The sequence below is a fragment of the Natator depressus genome, chromosome 19, assembly GCF_965152275.1.
Source record: "Natator depressus isolate rNatDep1 chromosome 19, rNatDep2.hap1, whole genome shotgun sequence".
Lineage (NCBI taxonomy): Eukaryota > Metazoa > Chordata > Testudines > Cheloniidae > Natator > Natator depressus.
In genome coordinates, this window is record NC_134252.1 from 15460162 (window position 1) to 15482924 (window position 22763).

At 44.0% G+C, this 22763-nt stretch overlaps 1 protein-coding gene across 1 annotated transcript in view; it reads left to right on the top strand.

The window, feature by feature from the left end:
* Positions 1 to 927: 927 nt before the first annotated feature.
* The window catches only part of CTPS1 (CTP synthase 1), a 28134-nt gene continuing 6298 nt past the window's right edge, over positions 928 to 22763 (top strand). Inside the window, exons 1-16 of the mRNA XM_074934276.1 lie at positions 928 to 1055; positions 2092 to 2269; positions 3166 to 3336; positions 4350 to 4450; positions 5350 to 5466; positions 6784 to 6867; positions 7122 to 7202; positions 9268 to 9419; positions 14581 to 14713; positions 16085 to 16173; positions 17544 to 17638; positions 18631 to 18693; positions 19422 to 19465; positions 20446 to 20542; positions 22087 to 22142; positions 22229 to 22325. Coding sequence (XP_074790377.1) covers positions 2104 to 2269; positions 3166 to 3336; positions 4350 to 4450; positions 5350 to 5466; positions 6784 to 6867; positions 7122 to 7202; positions 9268 to 9419; positions 14581 to 14713; positions 16085 to 16173; positions 17544 to 17638; positions 18631 to 18693; positions 19422 to 19465; positions 20446 to 20542; positions 22087 to 22142; positions 22229 to 22325 — 1546 coding nt within the window. The 5' untranslated portion in view covers positions 928 to 1055; positions 2092 to 2103. The remainder of the gene's footprint in view (positions 1056 to 2091; positions 2270 to 3165; positions 3337 to 4349; positions 4451 to 5349; positions 5467 to 6783; positions 6868 to 7121; positions 7203 to 9267; positions 9420 to 14580; positions 14714 to 16084; positions 16174 to 17543; positions 17639 to 18630; positions 18694 to 19421; positions 19466 to 20445; positions 20543 to 22086; positions 22143 to 22228; positions 22326 to 22763) is intronic.

Genomic DNA, 22763 nt, shown 5'->3' on the forward strand with positions numbered 1-22763 from the left:
TGTTTCTCTAATATCTTGGGACCGACACGGCTACAATAATACTGCAAATGACTCTCTTTCTGTTAATATATTAATAATATTTGTCTGGTAACACCCTAGCATGCTAGGGACTTTCTAAACATTGGTTTGTACGTAACTGGAGTTTAGACGAACCTCCCACTCTTCAAAGGAGCTGGCTGGAATGGGTTGGAGCAATTCCATAATCAGGTCAAAGACCCTGAACCAGACTAATCCGTGCCTCACAAGGCCAAAGAGCCAGAGCAGGGCTTTTCACACTTCATTGCACCACCACCCCCTACAGACAACAAAGTTACTACATGACCCCAGGGCAGGGGAAGGGGGTCAGAGCCTGAGCCCCACTGCCCTGGGTTGGGGGAGAGGGGGCCACAGCCCGAGCCCCACCGCCCTGGGTGGGGGTGAAGCCTGGGCTTCAGCCTGCGCCCCGGGTCCCAGCAAGTCGAATGCTGGTCCCGGCGACCCCACTCAAATGCGGCTGGGACCCGCTCTGGGGTCCGACCCACAGTGGAGAGGCGCGGGCCCAGCGGAGGCCGACCTGTCGGCAGGCGCCCTGGAGACAAGCACAGCCCGGCCGCTGCCCGCCCTGAGCGCCGCGCGCCGGGCTCCAGGGGCCGGCTCGGCTCTGAGGGGACCGAGTGGGGCCATTCCCCGGCCTGGTGGCTGTGACGCGGCACCGCGGCCGGAGGCGGGCCCGGGCCCAGGGGCGGCGAGGGGCGGGGCCCGGGGGAGGGGGCGGGGCCCGGGCTCGGCAGCAGGCCCGGCCCGGCCCAGCCCAGCTCCCCGCCAGACCCAGCTCCCACTGCCCACTCCAGGGCCCCGCCCCCTACCGGGCCCCGCCCCCTCGCCGAGAGCCCCTCCCCCCCAGCAGTGGTGAGTGCGGCGGAGTCCCCGCCCGTGGGGCTCACTGCGCAGGCGCGTCTTCTCAGCGCCGCGCGTGCGCTGCCAGCGCGCCGGCCTCATGCGCTCACTTCAGTTCCGAGCCGGCTCGGGAGCGCGCGCTCAGCTGCCTCGCGCTGCCGCCGGGCCCAGCGGGCGCGGTGAGAGCGAGGGGCAGGATGGGGCCATGGGGTGGAGGGGGGAGTGGACGGAACCATGGCAGCAGCGGGTGGGAAAGCGCGCGGGCGGGCGGGCGGGCGGCTGGGCCGGGGGGGCGCGGGCGGGGCCGGGCAGCCGCTGTGGGGGTCGGGCCCGGCGGGGTGCGGCCCCACGCGAGGGCCGGGAGGGCCCGCCGGCCGCAGGGGGAGCCCTCAGGCCCTGGCAGCCCCGGGCCGGGGAAGGGCGGGCTGCGGCCCAGCTGGGGGCGGGGCTAAGACCGGGCCCGCCCTAAGGAGGGTTAGCGGCTGGGGTCGCTGGGGGTGTCTCGCTGCCCCCGTGGCCGTGGCGCCCCCCCCCAGGCCGCTCGGTGTTAGCGCCCCCTCCCTCCCGCCCAGCAGAGTGCCGGGGTCTCTGGATTGCCAGCCGCCGGGGGTCACTGTACAGCGCCGAGCACAATGGGTTCAGCCCAGGGTGGTGCGGCAGGGCTTGTGCCAGTGGGCTAGACATAGCTGTGGGGCCGGTGCTTTGACATTGCAGCTCCCTGGGCTCTGCCCCTTGCCCCCTTACTCCTCCCAGGCATAAGAGCCTGTGTTCCAGCCCCGGCTGCAGTGTCTACACAGCAAGATTAGGCGCGCTAGCCTGAGCCCTGCAACCCCCGGCTGCCAGGCTCGGTCCCGGTCTCCTCAGCCATTTGAATATGGACTCTGTTGCTCTTTTACTCCGCTCCTGTCGAATGGGGGGGACTTCACTAAACTGGAGCAGCAAGACTTCCATGACACACAGCATCTGGTAGTGAAGCATACCGTTAGAAAAGGACTATATGTGGTTTATTGCTAGTCCAGTAGACATCGGTGCACCTCTTCTGTTTGTGAATACTTGCTCTAAAATCTCTGCTCTGTGAATATGTTCAATCTTTCTATACTTCTCTTATTCCACAGATATCTTTCAGAGAACATTCTTACTTCAGTTTGGCCATATGTTTTTGTCCACTTAAATTGACAGATCTTGCTGTCTAACAAAGAATATTTTCTTTTCTAGGTCCTTAGACAAATGAAATACATTCTAGTCACAGGTGGTGTCATCTCAGGGATTGGAAAAGGGATCATTGCAAGCAGCATTGGGACAATCCTGAAATCATGTGGGTTACATGTCACTTCCATTAAAATTGACCCATATATTAATATTGATGCAGGAACCTTCTCTCCGTATGAGCATGGTAAGCTGAACTCCGCATTCATAAAGTTCCTCTAATTTAATTTTTGTATGGTCCTAAGGCTTTTGTGGGGAATAGAGAAATATTTTGATATAAACAACTTATTCTGTACACTCTTACACCTTCTCCAGGATGAAGGTTTGAAATTAGCAAAGGCTAATTCCTAGGCATCAGTGACGAGCCCATCAGTGATTTCAGGTGAAAGTTGTATATTGTCAGTTAGCTCCTTTTTGTTGCAGTTGTAGGACCTGACTACTTGCTTAGTGGGGGGCCTGAACCTTTTTATCTGCATAAGAAGGAAATAAAAAACTCTTTTTGAGTAAGAGGGAAAAGAGAGAGATGAATAGCTGGAGAAAGTGGATAAGACAACATTGGTGAGGATTTTGTGATCTTTAAACAAACATCTCTTAGAAAGGTGTACTGAAGACTGTTTGCCTATAAAGGGAATCCTTTTCTATATTTTCTTTAAAGCCTTTGTAATGTGTAGATTCACCTAGAACAAATATTGATACTAATAATTTCCATAATAAATGACTATGCTGGACTTGTAAATATTTCCTTACAGATTTATTGAACTGGGGTTAGAATACATTTCAGTGAAAGTCTGATCTCAAGAGCTTTACTTCAGTTTTATGTCATCATAAATAAGCTCAGACTCTTGTCTGTTATACACAGGCTGTGCAGTGATTTATTCTTTAATATGTTAATCCTATTCCACTTTCTGATCTATGAGGGTTTTATTCTTTTCTTTTAAAAGTATTTAATTGTATAAAATAAACTATTTTATCAAAAAGCTGTCTTCTGACACTGAACTCTTTCAGTTGTCTCAGAAAAACAGCTTGCTTGCATGCACCTTGTCTAGCTGACGCTGATGTTTTGCATCTTACCATTTGCTGCAGGAGAGGTGTTTGTGCTGGATGATGGAGGGGAGGTAGACCTGGATTTGGGTAATTATGAACGCTTCCTTGATATCCGTCTCACCAAGGACAATAATCTGACCACTGGGAAAATCTATCAATATGTCATCAACAAGGAGAGGAAGGGAGATTACCTGGGCAAAACTGTCCAAGGTGATGCAATGCTTTGCTTTACCTTTTGTAGTTATAAACCTAAATCTGTCTCTGTCTGGGGTATTTCTACATCTGTTATCTCATTTGAGTTACAAAGAGGACATTGAATAATTCTTTGGACTGGTCTACACTTGCAAGTTGTACTACAATACCTATATCAGTCAGTGGTGTTACATTTTAACCAATATAGTTATACTGGTAGAAGTCCTAGTGTGGGTGCAGTTACACTGGTATAGAGGTGCCTTACACCAGCATAGTATTGGTATGCTCCGATATAGATATAGCTATACCAAAGTGAAACCCCTTTTATACTGATAGAACTGCCCACATTAGTGATGTTGCTTAACTGTATCACTGTAGTTAAAGCAGGACAACTTTCTAGTGTAAACAAACCCAAAGCGTCAGTAATCTAATATCCTGGGACCATCATGGCTTCAACTACACTGCATACAAATAATCTCCTTTTCAGACCAGTATCCTGTGGATCATGTACATTTTGTGGCTGATTTAAGGTGGGCCACTGCTTTTTTATAACTCATTAAATAATACTACAGGACACAGTCTAGTAACATTTAAAGTTGCCTTCCTGCTCTTGTGATTTCAGGTTGGAAGCTGCATTCCCTGTGGATTGAGTTAGTCTTTTTGCCCCCCCCCCTCCCCTTTTTTCTTTTTACATGTCATCTTTGTCTGCTTGCATAAAACTCCTTTCACAGACCATTTTAAAATAACAAAACTCTCCAGGCTCTGCATATAATACAGTTCATATTGGAGGCTTCCAACTGAAAAACATCACTTACAGTTGTCCGAGATGTGGAGTGGGACTACATCTCCTCATCCGAAAGGTCATGACTAGGAATTACCACTTATTAAAAGGAATGCTTCTATTAAAAAGACATAACATTAGATGTGAATGAGAAGTAATGGCCAGTTAATCTCAGCTTGCTACACAATGAGTTTTAGACTCCAATTTATGCAGATTGTGGTTTTAACCTTTGTCCCTATTTCTCTTCTAGTTGTCCCCCACATCACAGATGCTATCCAGGAGTGGGTAATGAGGCAGGCACGAATTCCTGTGGATGAAGATGGCATTGAACCCCAAGTGTGTGTGATTGAGGTTTGTAGCATTTCCTTCCTTAGTCTTGATTGTAATGCAGAGTAAATGGAACTGTGCACTGGCAGTTAAACCTTATACAGAATGGTTTTTTTGTTAAACAATTTTTCATTCTATTGATTGGGACAATTCAAAAAGAACAAATCCCATTTTGTGTGCAGGTCAGCGTGGTGTTCTAGCAGGGTGAAGTGGTGGTACTTTTTTTCAGAGTAGTAGCTGTGTTAGTCTGTATCCGCAAAAAGAACAGGAGTACTTGTGGCACCTTAGAGACTAACTAATGTTTATAAAGCTTATGCTCAAATAAGTTTGTTAGTCTCTAAGGTGCCACAAGTACTCCTGTTCTTTTTTTGGTGGTACTTTGGGTTTCTTGTTGCCTAGGGCATTGGAGCTCAGTTTCAGCACAGAGTTAATATGCCTGGACTCCAGGGTAGTAAGGCATGTGAACCAAATGTCCTTGCATATCAATTCTTAGAGCAACATTGGCCTCGTGGGAAGCTGCTTTTCTTCTGCAATCAAAACTGTCATAAGAAGAGGGCGTTAAGGAGTTAAAATAGTGGTTGGATAGAAGGAAGAGTGTGGTGTCCCAAGGACCCTCTCTTGGCCAGCTTTGCTTACGCTGCATCTGGCCATGTACAGCTGTCTGAGAGGAACAGAAAAATGCCATGGAACACATCATCCAATACCCAGCATCTCATTAAAGGACACCATATGTCCAGCAAAAATCCTGCTGCTATTTCTTCAGAGATTCCACACAGTGACAATGATAATGGCTGTGCAGTAGGCTGGTCCCCCCCCCCCCTTTTTTTTTCCCCTCTTAAATCATGTGAAGAGACCGGAAAGATACTGGGTAGGATCAGTTATGAGAAGTTTGATGCTATTCTAAATGGTTTTCTTTCATTTAGCTTGGTGGAACAGTGGGAGATATAGAAAGTATGCCCTTCATCGAGGCTTTCCGCCAGTTCCAGTTCAAAGCCAAAAGAGAGAACTTCTGTAATATTCATGTCAGTCTAGTTCCCCAGGTAAGTCCGTGGAAAGCTGTGATGGCCAGGGATTTCTTGTATAATTAGGGTTTATTTTTTACACACACACACACACACACACACACACACACACACACACACATCTGTGCAGTGTGTGTTTTTAATGCAAAGCATAAGTGTGCACATAATAAAATAATTCAGACCATGTAGAGACATAGCTGTTCACAGCTAGCCTGCAGTACCTATATCCTCCCAAAGGATACTGTTGTGTGCTTAGTAAATAGTTGGGAATTTCAGCAAATGTAAACATCTGTATTTCTTTTATATATCTGTTGCACAATTTTGGAATATTTATTTGTTTGTTATAACTGAGGGCACTCTGGGAGCCTAGTGTCCCATTTCCCTGCATGTTGAGCAGCCATTTACACATCTGTAAAGTGATTGTAAAATGCTATCAATCAGAGTAGATACCATTTTCACCCAATTTGTGCTGGTGCAGATTACACAAGGTACTACAGAAAAGAGAATTGGGTTCTGCGTTTCTTATTGGTACCCTTTTAACAGCCTCTCTTTACATGTGTCGTCTTGTAAGTTTGAGATAACACAATCTATAAAATAAATCAGATAACTTCTCAAACTTTAAAATAGTCATTTCCACGATATTCTTTCGGGCAGTCCCTAAAGTTTTTTTTTTTTTTGAGTGGTTTTAGTTACAAAGTTGAATAGTTCTGATGCAATGTGCATTTTAAATTTGATTAAACTGTCTCCCTCAGTAAGAGGTTTAATTGACACTGTAACCTTGTGTAGACTCTCAGATTTGAGTGTTCTTTAATTCATGATGATCTGACAGAGAACTTCAAAAGCTTGTCTCTCTCCCCAACAGAATTTGGTCCAGTAAAAAATATGACCTCCCCCACCATCTCTCTCTCATATCCTGGGAACAACACCGCTACAATACCACTGTATATTTCACTGGTGATCATTTTAGCAGAAACATCTATCTGATGTGATTATGATGGGGTACAGCAGGCCAACTAGTTTGCTAGTTCCTGGGGGTGGGGAACAACTAATTCAGGCCCCCTTCTCTCAAAGAGTAAAACGTTATTCACTTACAGGGAGCACACGCTCGACAGGTACCTTGAGCTTCTATCCAGCTAAAGTCTTCATGTTTTCCCTCTCCCTTCCCCAATACCCTGCAGTCCCTCTGGCAGTGAAATGAGGGAAAGACTATCATAAATTCAGGGTTCCTGACCCATAATTAAAACTTAATATGAGGGCTTGAATGACTATTGCACTCCTCATATGCACATCTAGACATTAGTTCAATAATATATTTTGGTCTTCTTTGACTACTAGCCAAGTTCTACAGGAGAGCAGAAAACTAAACCCACCCAGAATAGTGTTCGTGAACTCAGAGGACTTGGTCTTTCACCAGACTTGGTAAGTTTTGCTGTATTGCATTCATTTGGAAAGTGTGGGGCTGGCATCCTTCAGCAACCTTTCCTGATCTAAATTGGACTTGGGATGACAGGATGCTGTTTTATACCAGTGGTGGTACAGAAGTAATAAACTATATTGACAAATAATCCATGATAGGAACTTGGCATAGAAACTGTTTTTAGTGACTGGTCAGATTAATGCCCGAGTGCTGCTGTTCTGCTTCACAGCTTTGATATTGCTGCTTTCTCTGCTAGATTGTGTGCAGATGCTCCACTCCGCTGGACACCTCAGTAAAGGAGAAGATCTCTATGTTCTGTCATGTAGAACCAGAACAGGTAAAAACTGCTGTTCTTCCTCCCTTTCCCTGTAACCAGTATTTCTGCCATTTGTACGATGCTGAGAGCAACATTTTATTTGGTGTCTAGAGCTCCTCTGTGTTAGCTATACATTAAAAATACATCTACATGTTTCTTATCTCCAGTTCTTAAATACGTGTCTCTCTCACATATATTTGTCAATTCCTCTCTGTGTAAGCCTGATACCTGGCTGAATAGGCAGAAGTACATTAGGTACAATAAACCTCTTACAATTGTTAAATCAGATTGCACAGATTTCTCTTATTTCCCAATAGCTATTCTTGAGACCTGTTAACCTTCTAAATTCCTTCTGCATTTAGGAAAGACTGTGGCTTCTAAAACCAGTGTTTAGAACTCAAAAAGTATTTGCACTGCCTTGAGTAATGGGATTTGTCAGTGTGTTTTGCACATTACTCCTTGTATAAAATATGCTATCTAATGGTCATACTTGGGCATTGCTCATATCTGCCTGTTCACATTAGTGACAGATTACACAAGAAGAGATTATCCAGGAAATTGTAGTGCTATTTGCAACACATTTATTTTTCACTCCAGAATGTGATGTCTTCCGTGTACAAGAAACTCATTGTTAAATGATAAGCAATCATTATTTGTCAGTAGATAAATAATTGGGTATGAACAAAAGATGAAGTTACTACAATAAGTGTTTTATAGACTAAAAGGGATAACACCTTAAAGTATCACTTTCATGAAATCCTCATGGGGCACCATATTTGTCTCTCAATTATTCCAGATTAAGCTTGCTCATTTTAAAAATAGTTTTCTAAATTCTAGCACTGCAAAGTCAAGCTGAGTCTTACTGGTTCATGCATTGTCCCCAGTTCTGCAGTTGGATATTGGCTAAAAATTCTGTTGCTGTGTAAACTAGAATAAAATCTAGCTGCAGGGCAGCTAGAAGTAAAAAGTATTGAATTTTCAGTAAACTAAGTGGGTGCCATTTTTTTACATACTCTCCATTTGAACCATAATCACACTTTAATGCTAAATGCTTTTTACCATATAAGGAGAAATTGCTGTTTAATTCTTTCTGTGGAGAACTGAATGCGGCTTCCATTTGAATCCAGGAGGAAGCAGGACTTTCAAAGTTGGAATGGAATGTTTTGTGAGATTTCAAGTTCAGTCTTATTCCCAGTGGACAAGTATCACAAGTCTAATCCCTTCATCAGGAACATGAAGAGTTGAATGGACTAGAGATATTGAAATAATCCCCCTTCTCAGCCTTACAGAATGGTTTGGCGACTCTTAAATTAACTTTTTTAAAAACATTTTTTGTAAATTTAGTGGTGATGGAAGTTGTCAAATTCTCTTAACAGTACAAGCTTCTCTATGCCCTGCATACATGCCTCAGTCTTGGTCTGGAGAGATCAATTATTACGGGTTTATATTACAGTAGTACCTAGAGGCACCTGTCAGAAAATGGCTCAATTGTACCGGGCACTGCACAATCCTAAAATAAGAGAGTCCCTACCCCAAAGAGCTTGTAATATCAGTTCAAGACCAGCTGCAATTGGGCAAAATAAACAGGGAGCATGGGAGGGTTTGGAGTTCAACCTCTATGGCCCATTCAGTCAGTGGTCTCTCTACTGAAACAGCCAAGGGTGAGGACAGCCAAGTTGTGCTGGGTGTTCTGTAAAGTGCACGCTTAGTCACTGGAAACTGGCTTACAGTTGCATTTATTATTTTAAATAGTAGATCTTACCTTACGACAGTTTTGAGATTTTTGCTTCCCTGTGCATTCAAGCGGGAGCTGGATTTGCTCTTTCCTACTTCATTCCATTAGTGGCACTTTTTGTGAGGAGCCATAGGCAAATATTAGCTCCTCTGGCTAGACCATTCATTTAGGAAGAATGTTCTTATAAGCTGTTTGAATGCAAAATCAATTTTTGTTCATTTTGAGTAAATGTGTGTTAAATGATCACACAGTTGTCTTCTGGAGGCAGAAGGAAGTAGTAGTGTCCAGTTGCTAGGATCATTTGTAGGTACATATGGATATGTTTTGATGACTCTCACTTTTTATGAACAGGTCATTTGTGTTCATGATGTCTCTTCCATCTACCGGGTTCCTCTATTACTAGAGGAGCAGGGAGTTGTTGATTACTTCCGCCGCAGGCTTGACCTTCCCATAGAGAAGCAGCCCAGGAGGATGCTCATGAAGTGGAAGGAGATGGCTGACAGGTGGGCTCCACCATCGGGAATAGTTTGGAATTGGATTGTGCCCTGGCTTTCAGTGGTCAGCTAGGGAATGGTTCCCCAGAAGGCCTGTGTTTCAAATTCCCCCAAAACTCTATCTGTTTTCACAACAATGCACTTTATTTTTAGATAGTTAACTATTCAACAACAACACGGAGAACTAAGATACTGTTGGGCAGTTTATTTACTGAGTTCCTTAGAACTGTATCCTCTGCCTGTAACCTGGTACTACTTCAAAACATGCCTAAAATAATGTAAAGGGGAACAGGAATGTGTGCTTTAGGATTTTTTCCTTTTTATTTTGAGTTAAGGAAGTATGGGCTCGATGAATGCACTATAAGGTGGGTAGAAAGCTGGCTAGATTGTCGGGCTCAACGGGTAGTGATCAATGGCTCCATGTCTAGTTGGCAGCCGGTGTCAAGTGGAGTGCCCCAGGGGTCGGTCCTGGGGCCGGTTTTGTTCAATATCTTCATAAATGATCTGGAGGATGGCGTGGATTGCACTCTCAGCAAATTTGCGGATGATACTAAACTGGGAGGAGTGGTAGATATGCTGGAGGGGAGGGATAGGATACAGAAGGACCTAGACAAATTGGAGGATTGGGCCAAAAGAAATCTGATGAGGTTCAATAAGGATAAGTGCAGGGTCCTGCACTTAGGATGGAAGAATCCAATGCACCGCTACAGACTAGGAACCGAATGGCTAGGCAGCAGTTCTGCGGAAAAGGACCTAGGGGTGACAGTGGACGAGAAGCTGGATATGAGTCAGCAGTGTGCCCTTGTTGCCAAGAAGGCCAATGGCATTTTGGGATGTATAAGTAGGGGCATAGCGAGCAGATCGAGGGACGTGATCGTTCCCCTCTATTCGACACTGGTGAGGCCTCATCTGGAGTACTGTGTCCAGTTTTGGGCCCCACACTACAAGAAGGATGTGGAGAAATTGGAGAGAGTCCAGTGAAGGGCAACAAAAATGATTAGGGGTCTAGAGCACATGACTTATGAGGAGAGGCTGAGGGAGCTGGGATTGTTTAGTCTGCAGAAGAGAAGAATGAGGGGGGATTTGATAGCTGCTTTCAACTACCTGAAAGGGGGTTCCAAAGAGGATGGCTCTAGACTGTTCTCAATGGTAGCAGATGACAGAACGAGGAGTAATGGTCTCAAGTTGCAATGGGGGAGGTTTAGATTGGATATTAGGAAAAACTTTTTCACTAAGAGGGTGGTGAAACACTGGAATGCGTTACCTAGGGAGGTGGTAGAATCTCCTTCCTTAGAGGTTTTTAAGGTCAGGCTTGACAAAGCCCTGGCTTGGATGATTTAACTGGGAATTGGTCCTGCTTCGAGCAGGGGGTTGGACTAGATGACCTTCTGGGGTCCCTTCCAACCCTGATATTCTATGATTCTATGAACAGGCCAGCTGTACTAGAAATTATTGATGTATGTTTAGGAGTCATTGGAGGCATTTCAACAACAACAACATCATTCTTTCTTTATTTCACTTCCAACCCAGCAAAGCAGCTGTCTCTTGATGTGTCTTCTGTCTTGGACTCCCTGGCACTTATTAGTACCCCCGTGGACAGCAGGGTAACAAACACCCCACCATTAGGGAAATGGTGAAGTCAGGATTTAGTTAACATTCAGGCATGTACGGAAGCTTTCAACATTGTATGTTCCATGGGGTATAAGTAGGGCCCTACCAAATTCACCTCCATTTTGGTCAATTTCACAAAATTTCATTATTTCAACTGTTTATCTGAAATTTCATGGTGTTGTGATTTTAGGGGTCCTGACCCATAAAGGAGTTAATGGGGTGGGGAGTTTGCAAGGTCATTGTAGGGGAGGTTGGGGTCCTTCTACCCTTACTTCTGTGCGGCTGATGGTGGGCAGCCTTCAGAGCTGGAGCCAGCAGGAGCGCAGAAATCAGGATGGCCTGGTACGGGATTGCCACTCTTACGTCTGCGCTGCTGCTGGTGGGGCACTGCCTTCAGAGCTGAGTGCCCGGCCAACAGCTGCCGCTCTCCAGACACCCAGATCTGAAGGCAGTGCAGAAGTAAGGGTGGCAATACTGCGACACCCCCCTCCCTCCCCACCCCCCACAAAAATAACCTTGTGACTCCCTGCAACTCCCTTTTGGGTCAGGACCCCCAGTTTGAGAAACACTTGTCTACCCTGTGAAATCTATATAGTATAGGATAAAAGCAGACGAAAGACCAGACTTCATAGTGGGAGACCAGATTTTACGGTCCATGACGTGTTTTTCTTGGCTGTGAATTTGGTAGGGCCCTAGGTATAAGAAAATGGTAAGTTTCAGAAACTTTTAAATGAACAAACCTTGATTCACCTTTACCCTGCAGACTCCTCCCTGCTCCGCTGTAGCTAATAGAGGCCACTGATCCAGTTCGTTTTGCATGTGTCTGGGTGAGAAATGAGTGACCTTGCAGAACTACTTTGTAAAGCTAGTGGAGAAAAACAGCTAAACTAACTCAAATTTTCACTGGTGTATTTAAGATTTAGCAACTTTTGGTACGGTGGTTGAGGGTAATCCTAAAAATGTAGGACTAGAAGGAACCTCGAGAGGTCATCTATTCCAGTCCCCAGCACTGAGGCAGGGCTAAGTATTATCTAAATCAAACTGGCAGGTGTTTCTCTAACTTGTTCTTATAAACTTCCAGTGACAGAGACTCCACAACCTCCCTAGGTAATCTATTCTAGTCCTCAACTACCCTGACAGTTAGGAAGTTTTTTCCTAACTTAAATCTCTCTTGCTGCAATTAAGCCTCTTGCTTGTTGTCCTGTCCTCACTGGATAAGGAGAACAATTTTTCACCCTCCTCTTTATAACAGCCTTTGAAGTACTTGAAGACTGTTATCATGTTCCCCCTCAGTCTTCTCTTCTCCAGACTAAACAAACCCAGTTTTTTCAATATTTCTTTGTAGGTCATGTTTTCTAGACCTTTAGTCATTTTTGTTGTTCTCCTCTGTACTTTTTCTAATTTGTCCATATCATTCCCAAAGTGTGGTGCCCAGAACTGGACACCGTGCTTCAGTTGAGACCATATCAATGCTGAGTAGAGCGGAAAAATTACTTCTTGGGTGTTGCTTACAACACTCCTGCTAATACATCCCAGAATGATGTTTTCTTTTTTTTGCAACAGTGTTACATTGTTGACTCATATTTAGTTTGGGATCCGCTATAACCCCCAGATCGTTTTCTGCATAACTCCTTCCTAGGCAGTCATTTCGCATTTTGTAGTTGTGCAGTTGATTATTCCTTCCTAAGTGGAGTACTTTACATTTGTCCACATTGAATTTCATCCGATTTATTTCAGACCATTTCTCTAGTTTGTCAGTATCGAATTCTGATCCTATCCTCCAAAGCACTTGCAATCCCCACCCAGCTTGGTATCATCTGCAGACTTTACAAGTACACTCTCTATGCCATTATCTAAATCACTGATGAAGGTATTAAATAGAACTGGACCCAGGACAGATCCTTTTTGGATCCAACTCCATGTTCCCTATCAGCTTGACTGTAAACCATTGATAACTACTCTCTCAATATGGCTTTCCAATAGTGGTGCACCCACCTTATAATAATTTCATCTAGACTATATTTCCCTAGTTTGCTTATGAAAAAGCCGTGTGAAAGAATACTAAAAGCCTTAAATTCAAGATATATCACATCTACTGCTTCTCCCTGTCCAAATGGCTTGCTACCCTGTCAAAGAACTGCATGTAATGTTTTATTCTTGACAAATTCATGTTGACAGTTATCACCTTATTGTCTTCTAGGTGGTTTCAAATTGTTCATTTGATTATTTGCTCCATTATCTTTCTGGGTACCGAATTTAAACTGACAGTCTATAATTCCTTGGGTTGTCCGTGTTCCCATTTTCATAGATAGGTACTATATTTTCCCTTTTCCAGTCCTCTGGGATCTCTCCTGTCGTCCTTGGGTTCTCAAAGATAATTGCTAATGGCTCAGAGATCTCTTCAGCTCCTTAAGCATTCTAGTACTCTAGAATTCTAATATGTTCTAATCACATGGATGGTGAAAACTAAATTAAATATGGCTGTACAATATAAATATGCTTGTAAAGGCAAAGCAAAGTAATACCCATAACACCACTATGTATAATGTGACTAGTGATGTATGTTTAGTGCACTGACAGTTTATTGCAGCATTTTTCCAAAGTTGGGCTGCCTTTCAATGTTCTCTTTACTATTTATGGGTGCTGCTGTTAAAGGCGAAACAAAAAGGCATCTGACCTGAATGGAATGATTGGAGGAATTCAGATTGACAAGAGTTGTGCTCTCCAAGTTTATAGTAACTTGGGTCAGTATTTTCAAAGCAGGGTGCCTGAAGTTAGGCACTTATAGGCAGGGCTTTGGAGCTGTGCTCCAGCTCCAGGCAAAAACCTGCAGCTTCACTGCTCCAGAGCTGCTCTGCACTCCAGCTCTGGGCTCCGCTCCAAAGCCCTGCTTATAGGCATATTTTGGAACCTCAGTAAGTGGCCCCATTTCAGAAGTGCTGAGTACCTGCAACTTTCATTGACTTCAGTATGAATGTGAATGCTCAGGATCAGGCCCAGAGAGTCCTGTGGCTTTCCAGATCCTGCAAACAAGAATGTAACATCTTGCACTGCTAGGCTGTGGAAATCTGCACTCCTGTGGGATTTAGAAGTCTTTTTTTTCCCTCAGCCATTGGAATGGACTGAGTGGAATGCACAGAGGACAATACTGTGCAAGATAAACAAAATTGACTGTGCTTTCCTCTGACTTTTATTTAATAAATTTGATACCTATTTTGGACCTAGTACAACTAAGCTCATCAAAAACAAAGCAAAACAAACCTAAAACCGACCAAAAGATAACTGGAAATAAAGGTAAGATTATTTGTTCTCCCATACCATTATTCTTCTCTGTGGCTACTTAGCAGAATTTTTCTTCCATTATTTGATAAAGGAAAGTCCCCAGATTACTGTCATTCATTCAGAGTAACAACTATTCAAAGGCCAGACTTGTAAAAGGGGTCAGCAGCCAGTCTTTCAAGCGGCCAGCTCCCATTAGGCCAGATTTTGAAAAGTGCACAGTACCCATCAATTCCCATTAACAATGAACAAGCCCTGTATTTTGGTTTTGTGTTTCTAGATATGACCGTTTGCTAGAGACCTGCTCCATTGCACTTGTTGGCAAATACACCAAGTTCTCAGATTCCTATGCTTCTGTCATTAAAGCTTTGGAACACTCTGCACTGGCCATCAATCACAAACTTGAGATAAAGGTATGCTCTTTTTTTTTTCCCCCTTCCTAGCTGGAGTGGTATTTGTATCTCAACCAGATTGTTCTTGCTTACAGTTTTTTGCACACATCTAGGATACACCTCACAGTTGTCAGAATGATTTAGCAGCCAGGAATATTATAACTCATTTCCCTTGGATTACAGCATCCAAACATCTGTTACATGCATACAACTCAATAGCAAACCAACCTCCCACTTTCAGAACAGAGGATCTATATAATACGGCTGCTACTCTGAAACCTATATAATACATGTGCACTGTCTGGTTTTTTTAGGTGTTCAGTGTTGACCCTGAGTAGTGTTGGGAAGGCCAGCGTTCATTTTGAATTTCCTCTAGCCATTACTATAAGCAATTCTTTGTAGGGTAGTCTGACTTAATTTGGTGGCACTGTCAAGCTTCATGGTACTCTGTCCTACTATTCCACTGTGATCTTGACACCAGCTGGAAACTGTCTCTGTAAGCCTCTTGGAACATATTTGAACTTCGTGAACATTCTTGGAGTACTGAAATGTCTGCCATCTTTCATCTGAAACTTTAAAGAAAAGTTTCTTTAAAGCATGTTATCTCTAAATATGAAGTGGCACCCAAGAGGTGTGTGGCAGCACTCTTTGTAATCGGACTAGTGACGTATGTCTTGTGCACTGGCAATTTATTGTAGCATTGTACAAAGGCTGGGTTGCCTTCCATCATTTCCCTTCCCTGATTATTGATAGGATTTGCTTGTAACAGTAGTCTGTCATTATGGGCACAGGGGACCCCTGCATGTAGGTGTTACACAGGGGCTTAAAGAGCTATTTAAGAGAGAAGAGAAAAGTGAAACTCCCCAAAGTCAGGAGATGCTAAGGATAAGAGTGCCTGCAGAACTGTAACTCTTTTTCATATGTGCCATCATAGTGCAGTCTAATTGTTCTCCTGGACGCCTGCCGCATTCAGTGTGCAACTTGAACATGTCCAGTTAAGGAGGCTGTTTGTTTGAATTTTTTATCCTCATTATTGTAAGTGTGGCTTATACGCTGCATGCAATCTAAAACCTGTGGACCTCAGCCTTACTTACCACTCAGGCCTTATCAGTCACCATCCAAACTGCTCAGTGAGGTAGAGGACCTCCAGAAAGCCTGGTGTCCACACATGTAATTAAAGACTGTAGTGATTATGAACAAGAAGCTATATTGCCTAGCAGGTGGAAAATCAGACCAAGCAAGCCACTAGTAAATGTATGATAAGAAACAAGCCTGTGTTGGCAGGTAGGGAGTCTAATACATCTAGATTCAATGAAAACTAAACAGCAGGGTTTGGTATCTGGGGGTCTTGTGCCAGTCTCTCACTGTGATTATTCCTGGATTTCTTCCTAGTATATTGATTCTGCAGACCTGGAACCAGCTACTCTACAAGAAGAACCAGTGCGATACCATGAGGCCTGGCAGAAACTCTGTAGTGCTGAGTAAGCAGTTCATAACCTTAGGCCTTTCCTCAAAGAGGATCTGACTTCCTTGGTTTTGCTGATATTTTCTAAATGATTGTACACAGTTGTACTCGGGGATCCTCCCCACATTGTGCTATGCACTGAGAAAGCCCCTGTCCTGCAGAGTTTACAATATAATTTTGCGTAATTGTAACAAACAAATCTGGGAGGGAGGGCGAGCAATAGCAATGTGATTACACAGACTAGCTATGTGTACAACTGGCTGGTTTTGAGGAGAAGGAGAAAGGGTGGGGGGCAGTGTGAGGCATGGGAAGGGCCACTGGGATGGGGATGGGTGAGGGGAAGGGTGAGGATTGAGGGGATGGCCAAAGCTGGGAGAAAGAGGAGGGTACAAATGTGGGATTATAATTTTTTTGTAGGAGAGAGGGATGTTGGAGGAGGAAGGGAGAGACTAGGTTGCAGGGAAGGAGTGGAGTGAGCCAAACGAGCAGTGGCGGGTCATAACTAGTGATGAGTTATTTAGGGAAGCAGATATCCACTTCTTGCCATTGGTCAGTAATACAAAGAATCACCTGCAGAATCCGTGTGTTTTTGCAATTGCAGCTGGGACATGTGCTACAGTTTAGTTGACTTGTCTCTAAGCAATAGACTGAATAACAGATATTTGTTACGGAGCACGTACGCTATTCTGCATACATGGTCCTGCTCTTTTGGATCATGTGAAGAACAGCAGTAATAACACCACCTAGCACTTATACTGCACTCTTCATCTGTAGCTCTTAAATGAGCTCACTGGCCCCATTTTACAGATGGGGAAACTGAGGCACTGAGCAGGGACATGACTTTCCCAATGGCACCTACTAGGCCAGTAGCAGAGCTGGAAATAGAACCTAGATTTTCTAAGTCCCAGTCCAGTGCTCAGTCCACTAGGCCACACTGCCTCTCATATTACAGCCTATATTTGTCTGTCCACAGAGATTTATTACATAGAAACTAGACTTTTTTATGAATGTTGCTCTGACAGGTGTTTGCCTACAAAATCCTGCAGCTCACACAGAAAAATCTTAAAATTGGGAGACAGGACTGGAAGAGACCTTTTGGGTCAACAAGTCCAGTCCCCTGCTGTCATAGGCAATCTTGTCATTTAATCCCATTCATCAGATTATTTTAGTACAGATATTCCTTGCCATTTATAAGCACTTCTAGGCTTTTCACTACTGTGCACGCAGTTATATTCAAAGGAATCTTGGTAGTACAATGAATTGGTCAGGTCTTGTAACTCCAAGGTCTTAAAGCAGAAGAGCTGCGATACTTATTTGGAGGGTATAGAAAACTGCAAGTCTCACGTAGCTGGATTTTTTTTTTTCCTTCCCCCTTCCCTTGTACAGTGGAGTCCTGGTTCCAGGTGGGTTTGGCGTTCGAGGAACAGAAGGGAAAATTCAAGCTATTTCCTGGGCAAGAAAACAAAAAAAGCCCTTGTTAGGTGAGAAATAAAACGTATCTGACAGTATGAAGTAATGATGGAGGGAGGGGGGAAGCAAGGAGCCAACAGGTGTACATCCAAAATCTGAATCCCACTCTAGCCCTCTGATCAGAGACATCTCTATTGTGGATGAATCAAGCTCTTGCTTTAGACTGTTAAGTGCTAATGCTTTCTTAACCCCATAGTGTTCTCTTGATGCAGGTGGGTGGTATATTATTCTATAGCTAATGACTAGCACTTAAAACTAACAGAACACCAAAGCAGCATTTAAAATGTTTTTTAATATTCCCAAGGAAACTTGAGTTTCTTCTGGATGTGGTTGATTGTACTCATTTCCCCCATAATTTAATTCTCAGAATGCATGCATGTAATGAGAAAAGATAAGAGAGACACATACAGTACTCAGCATTGTTCTTGATTCACAGTTGTGTGACACTGTGTGTGAATATATATAAATATTTTTTAAAGCATTGTGTTCTGACTCCATGTACTAAGGGAAGATACCTTACTCTCCAGTGCAGCCCTGGCATATCAGTGACTGCTGCCAGTGTCTATCAAGAAGTTGTTAATATCTGTATTAAGGTAGCACATAGGGCACAAATGAGATGGGGACCCGATTGTGTTGGGCTTTATATTCAGCTCTTTTGGGCAGAGACTCTTACTTAAAATTGAATTAGACCATATGGACAAGTAGTGTGACAGAGGAAATATTATCCGCATTTTACAGATGGGCAGCTGAGGCCCAGAGATCAATTGACTTGTCCAAAGTCTCACAGGTAGTCTGAAACAGATCAGGGAGTGGATCCCAGGTCTGAGTCCCAGTCAGTGCCATAGCCACAAGACATCCTTCCTTTATAAATAAAGTATGTTTCTTTGTGTTGTAGACATCTATGCAGGTGCCAAAGTGCAGAGCTTTGCATTACTGCATGCTCTTGGAGACCATCCCAGCTCGCTACCCAGTGTCATTTTCATACTCTCTGCTCTTTCTACAGGAGTTTGCTTGGGGATGCAGCTCGCAGTTGTGGAGTTTGCGCGCAATGTTCTCGGCTGGCAAGGTAATTGCAGTGATAACTAACTTTCTGAGTTCAGGTTATTAATGGATTGATTGGGATGATGGCTGTAGCTACTCCCCATTCTTTGTGGGTAGCAGATGGCTTTTGGGGAAAAATGTCTCCAAGAACCAGTCTTAAAGGAAAACTGTACCCACTTTGCTCAGTCCATCAAACTGAAAGTTAGCAAGGTAGGAGATACTTGTCGCCGTAGATATAAATATACTATAAAATACTGTAATCCAGTTTCAAGTCTGCTTGCTAGTTAGAATTAAAATGTGAAACAAAAGATTTAATTTCCAGAAAATAAGCAATTTTTTCTGATGTTTAAAGCAAATTGGAAACTGGTTTACAGTATTTCATAATGGTCTCGCACATTGCCTTTGTCACAAATGATGATGCTGTCCTCAGGAAGATGGCAGCTTCTACCTAAACTCAGAAATACTTATCTAAGAAGGCTAATAAATACATCTGGGCTTGTTTGGTGTATGGGACAGATTCTGCTCTCACAAGTGGTCCCTGCATAAGTTGGTACTGCTCACATGAGTATGGGAGTGGGATTCATTTCTATCTTACTCGTTTCAGAGTAGCAGCCGTGTTAGTCTGTATCCGCAAAAAGAAAAGGAGTACTTGTGGCACCTTAGAGACTAATAAATTTATTTGAGCATAAGCTTTCATGAGCTCATGTTCAGTGTGTGACTTCTTGCTTCTAAACTAAGAATGTCATTTTACAGATGCCAGTTCTACAGAATTTGACCCCAAAACTACTCATCCAGTGGTGAGTATGGTATGATTCAAGTGTGACTTGTTCTGACCCCCCTTCAAAGCTAGAAGTGTTCTCTGTGTGTAGATAAAGCTAAACAAACTTGTACTGAAATATCTGAAATTGGAATTTACATCTCTTGATATCTTCATGCAAGTCTGTGTATGGGCACTTTTATTTTGGAAGTAAATGTCCTAATTTGGTTTACCTTAAATCAATTTGTCATCTTTTTGGCAGCGGGATCATATGCTGTAGAATGTACAAACAGAGTTTTTTCCATCTATGCATTTTTATAAAACAAAGAACTTACTCCTGAGAGTTTAAAGAGCAGTTTTCAGCATTGATGACTTTTACAGAGCAATCAACAAAATTTATAGTGGAATGGTGGATATGACCAAACAGAGAGAAAGTTAGTGGTGACAGTGCCAAATATTAACTTACCTAAACATTAACTTCTTAAGCATTTTCTTCTTGAGCCAATTGAGTCTCTGTCCACGCAGAACTAGGGCTGCAAGTCCATAAAAATCTCAGCTAGGTAAGCCAGTCAACAACCCACAGTATTGGGACAGTTTGTGACCTCAGCTACAATAATTTACAGTGCTTCTTTTTCTCAGACTCTGGAAAGGAGTATGTTTAAAATATCAAGTTATAAGTCTAGCCACCACATGCTGATGGTGATTCTGATTTTGCAGGTAGAGCCCTGCAATTGGAATCCTGTTACCGTGATTACATTGGGATCTGTACAGATGCCACCATTATGAGACTATCTCCTATATTGAGATTGCCCCAAAATATCGCCAAACCTACCAAATACAATTCTGCATCTTCATTAAAAGAACACCTCAATTAAATGTCTGATTGTGCTGGGCCACTGGAGTGGCTGCTTAAGACAGATTTAGTTGTTTATATTTCTTACGTTGTTTGCATTTGAATCCTGTTTTGGGTTTTTTCTTCCTGTTTCAGTCACAGTTCACTGTTTTAATAATCTCCTCTAGGTCATAGACATGCCAGAACATAACCCTGGGCAAATGGGTGGGACCATGAGGCTTGGCAAAAGGAGAACCCTCTTCCAAACCAAGAACTCGATCATGAGTATGGGATTTTTTTACTCCTCTATCTTCTCTAGTGTCCGAAGTGATTCATGAGAACACAGTGTCGCGTGGGACAGAAGTGAGATTTAGAAAGTTAGTCAGATTGTTTAATGCTTTTAAAAAAAAAAAAAAATGGCTGACTGTCTGCTAGCCATTCCGTAGACTTTCTGTGGTGGCAGTGAAACATCAGCCCCCCTGTCTTTGGAAGAAGTAGGTTCTGGTGGAAAGCAGTCACTCTGGGTTAGATCCACAAAGGTCCTTAAGCCATAATGGTCACTTCAGGTGCCACTGAGCAACTCCGCTGCTGTCTTAGGCTGTAGATGCCTGAATTCCATAGATGCCGAAGTTTCTGCTGGTCGGGGCCTTAGCTCATACTTGAGCCCTACCCCCATTCTCAGGCAAAGCACTCCTCGCCTATTTCGCCTGTGGGACCTGATTCAGTAGGCATGCTCAGAACACCCATGGGGCGGGGGACACATGTCTCTGTCCCAAAGTACCCAAATAGCCCAGTGGCTCACCCAGGATGTGGAAGACCCAGGTCTGAATTCCCACTCTTCCTGATTTGGAGCAGGGACTGGAACCTGACTCTCCCACGTCCCTGGGGAGTGCTCCAAACACCAGACTACAGAGTCAGTTTCTCACCACCTCTGTCAGGCCCAATGCGTATTTAATGATTTATACAGAATGGAACAACTTCAGCAGGGAAGATTGAGAGAGACTCACACCAAATAGCCTGGTGGCTAGGACACTCACCTGAAATGTGAGAGACCTGGGCTCAAGTCCTTGCTCCAAAACTGGTGTAGTGGGGATTTGAAAACAGGTCTCCCAGATCACAGGTGAGTGTGCTAATCCTCAGCCATTGGCAGTAATGGGGAGGGGGTCTGACCTGTGCCTGGCCAAGTGCCTGACTCCAAGAGAGTGTTCCCAGCTGTGAAGTCTGAGTGGAGACAGGTGGTTGACTACCTCCGAGGGTGGGGTTTAGACCCTGCTCCTCAGCATTTCCTGTTGGCTGATTTAGGCAGCTCTCTGTTCAGCTTGCTGGTCTCTGTGAATCCCTTTCGTAGGTGCCTAGGCTCCCCAGAGTTAGGTACCTAATTCAGGTCTCAGAGTAGCAGCCGTGTTAGTCTGTATCCGCAAAAAGAAAAGGAGGACTTGTGGCACCTTAGAGACTAATAAATTTATTTGAGCATAAGCTTCCGTGAGCTACAGCTCATTTCATCGGATGCATCCAGTGAAGTGAGCTGTAGCTCACGAAAGCTTATGCTCAAATAAATTTGTTAGTCTCTAAGGTGCCACAAGTCCTCCTTTTCTTAATTCAGGTCTGTAAATTCCACTGGATGGCAGGATGCCTAGGAGCTAATGCTGGCTAATGCTCAGTTGTTATGCTGCAGTGCAGATTGTATGATTTGTGGCTAACACGGGGAAGATGGTGGGGAAAGTAGGCTGGGGTTATAAATTGGTTAAAGAGAAGTAGGAACATCAAGTGGAATTTACCATGATTTTGGATGTAATTAAGAAGGTAAAAGGTCCTCTCTTTCTGGGCAGGAAAATTGTATGGAGATCATGACTTCTTGGAAGAACGACACAGACACAGATTTGAGGTATCAGTTGGTGTATTCTGGGCTCTTTGTAAGCTTTCTCACTGAAGAGCCTGAGAGATCACGTGTACTTTTCTGCTTTTCCTCAGGTGAATCCAGAACTGAAATGCTTCTTTGAAGAGCAGGGCCTGAAATTCGTAGGCCAGGATGTGGAAGGAGAGCGAATGGAAGTGGTTGAGTTGGAAGGTGAGCACTTGAGCAGCTGTGCTGGGAGTTGGTGTGTCTGTCAAGGAGAGAGTTTTTTGTCTGACATGGCAGCTTGTCTATAGGATCAGGGTAAGATCTCAATATCTCAAGTCTGTTCCCCGAACAGAGCTATTGAAATGCAATGACTGTTAGGAGTCGGAGGACAGAGGAATACGAAGGACAGAGCAGGGAGGTGACCTCCCAGAGCACAGAAGGAACCAAAGCCAGGGTTGGAACTCGGAGGTCCTGAGTTTGTCAGCTTGGCTGTGCAGCTCGGATCCTAATGATGTTCTCTAGACCAGTGGTTCTCAACCAGGGGCTTGGGGGCCAAGAACAGGTTTCAGGGGGTCCGCCCAAATAAATCAGAGAGCAGGGCCAGCGTTAGACTCATGGGGGCCCAGGGCAGGAAGCTGAATCCCAAGCCCTGCTGTCTGGGAC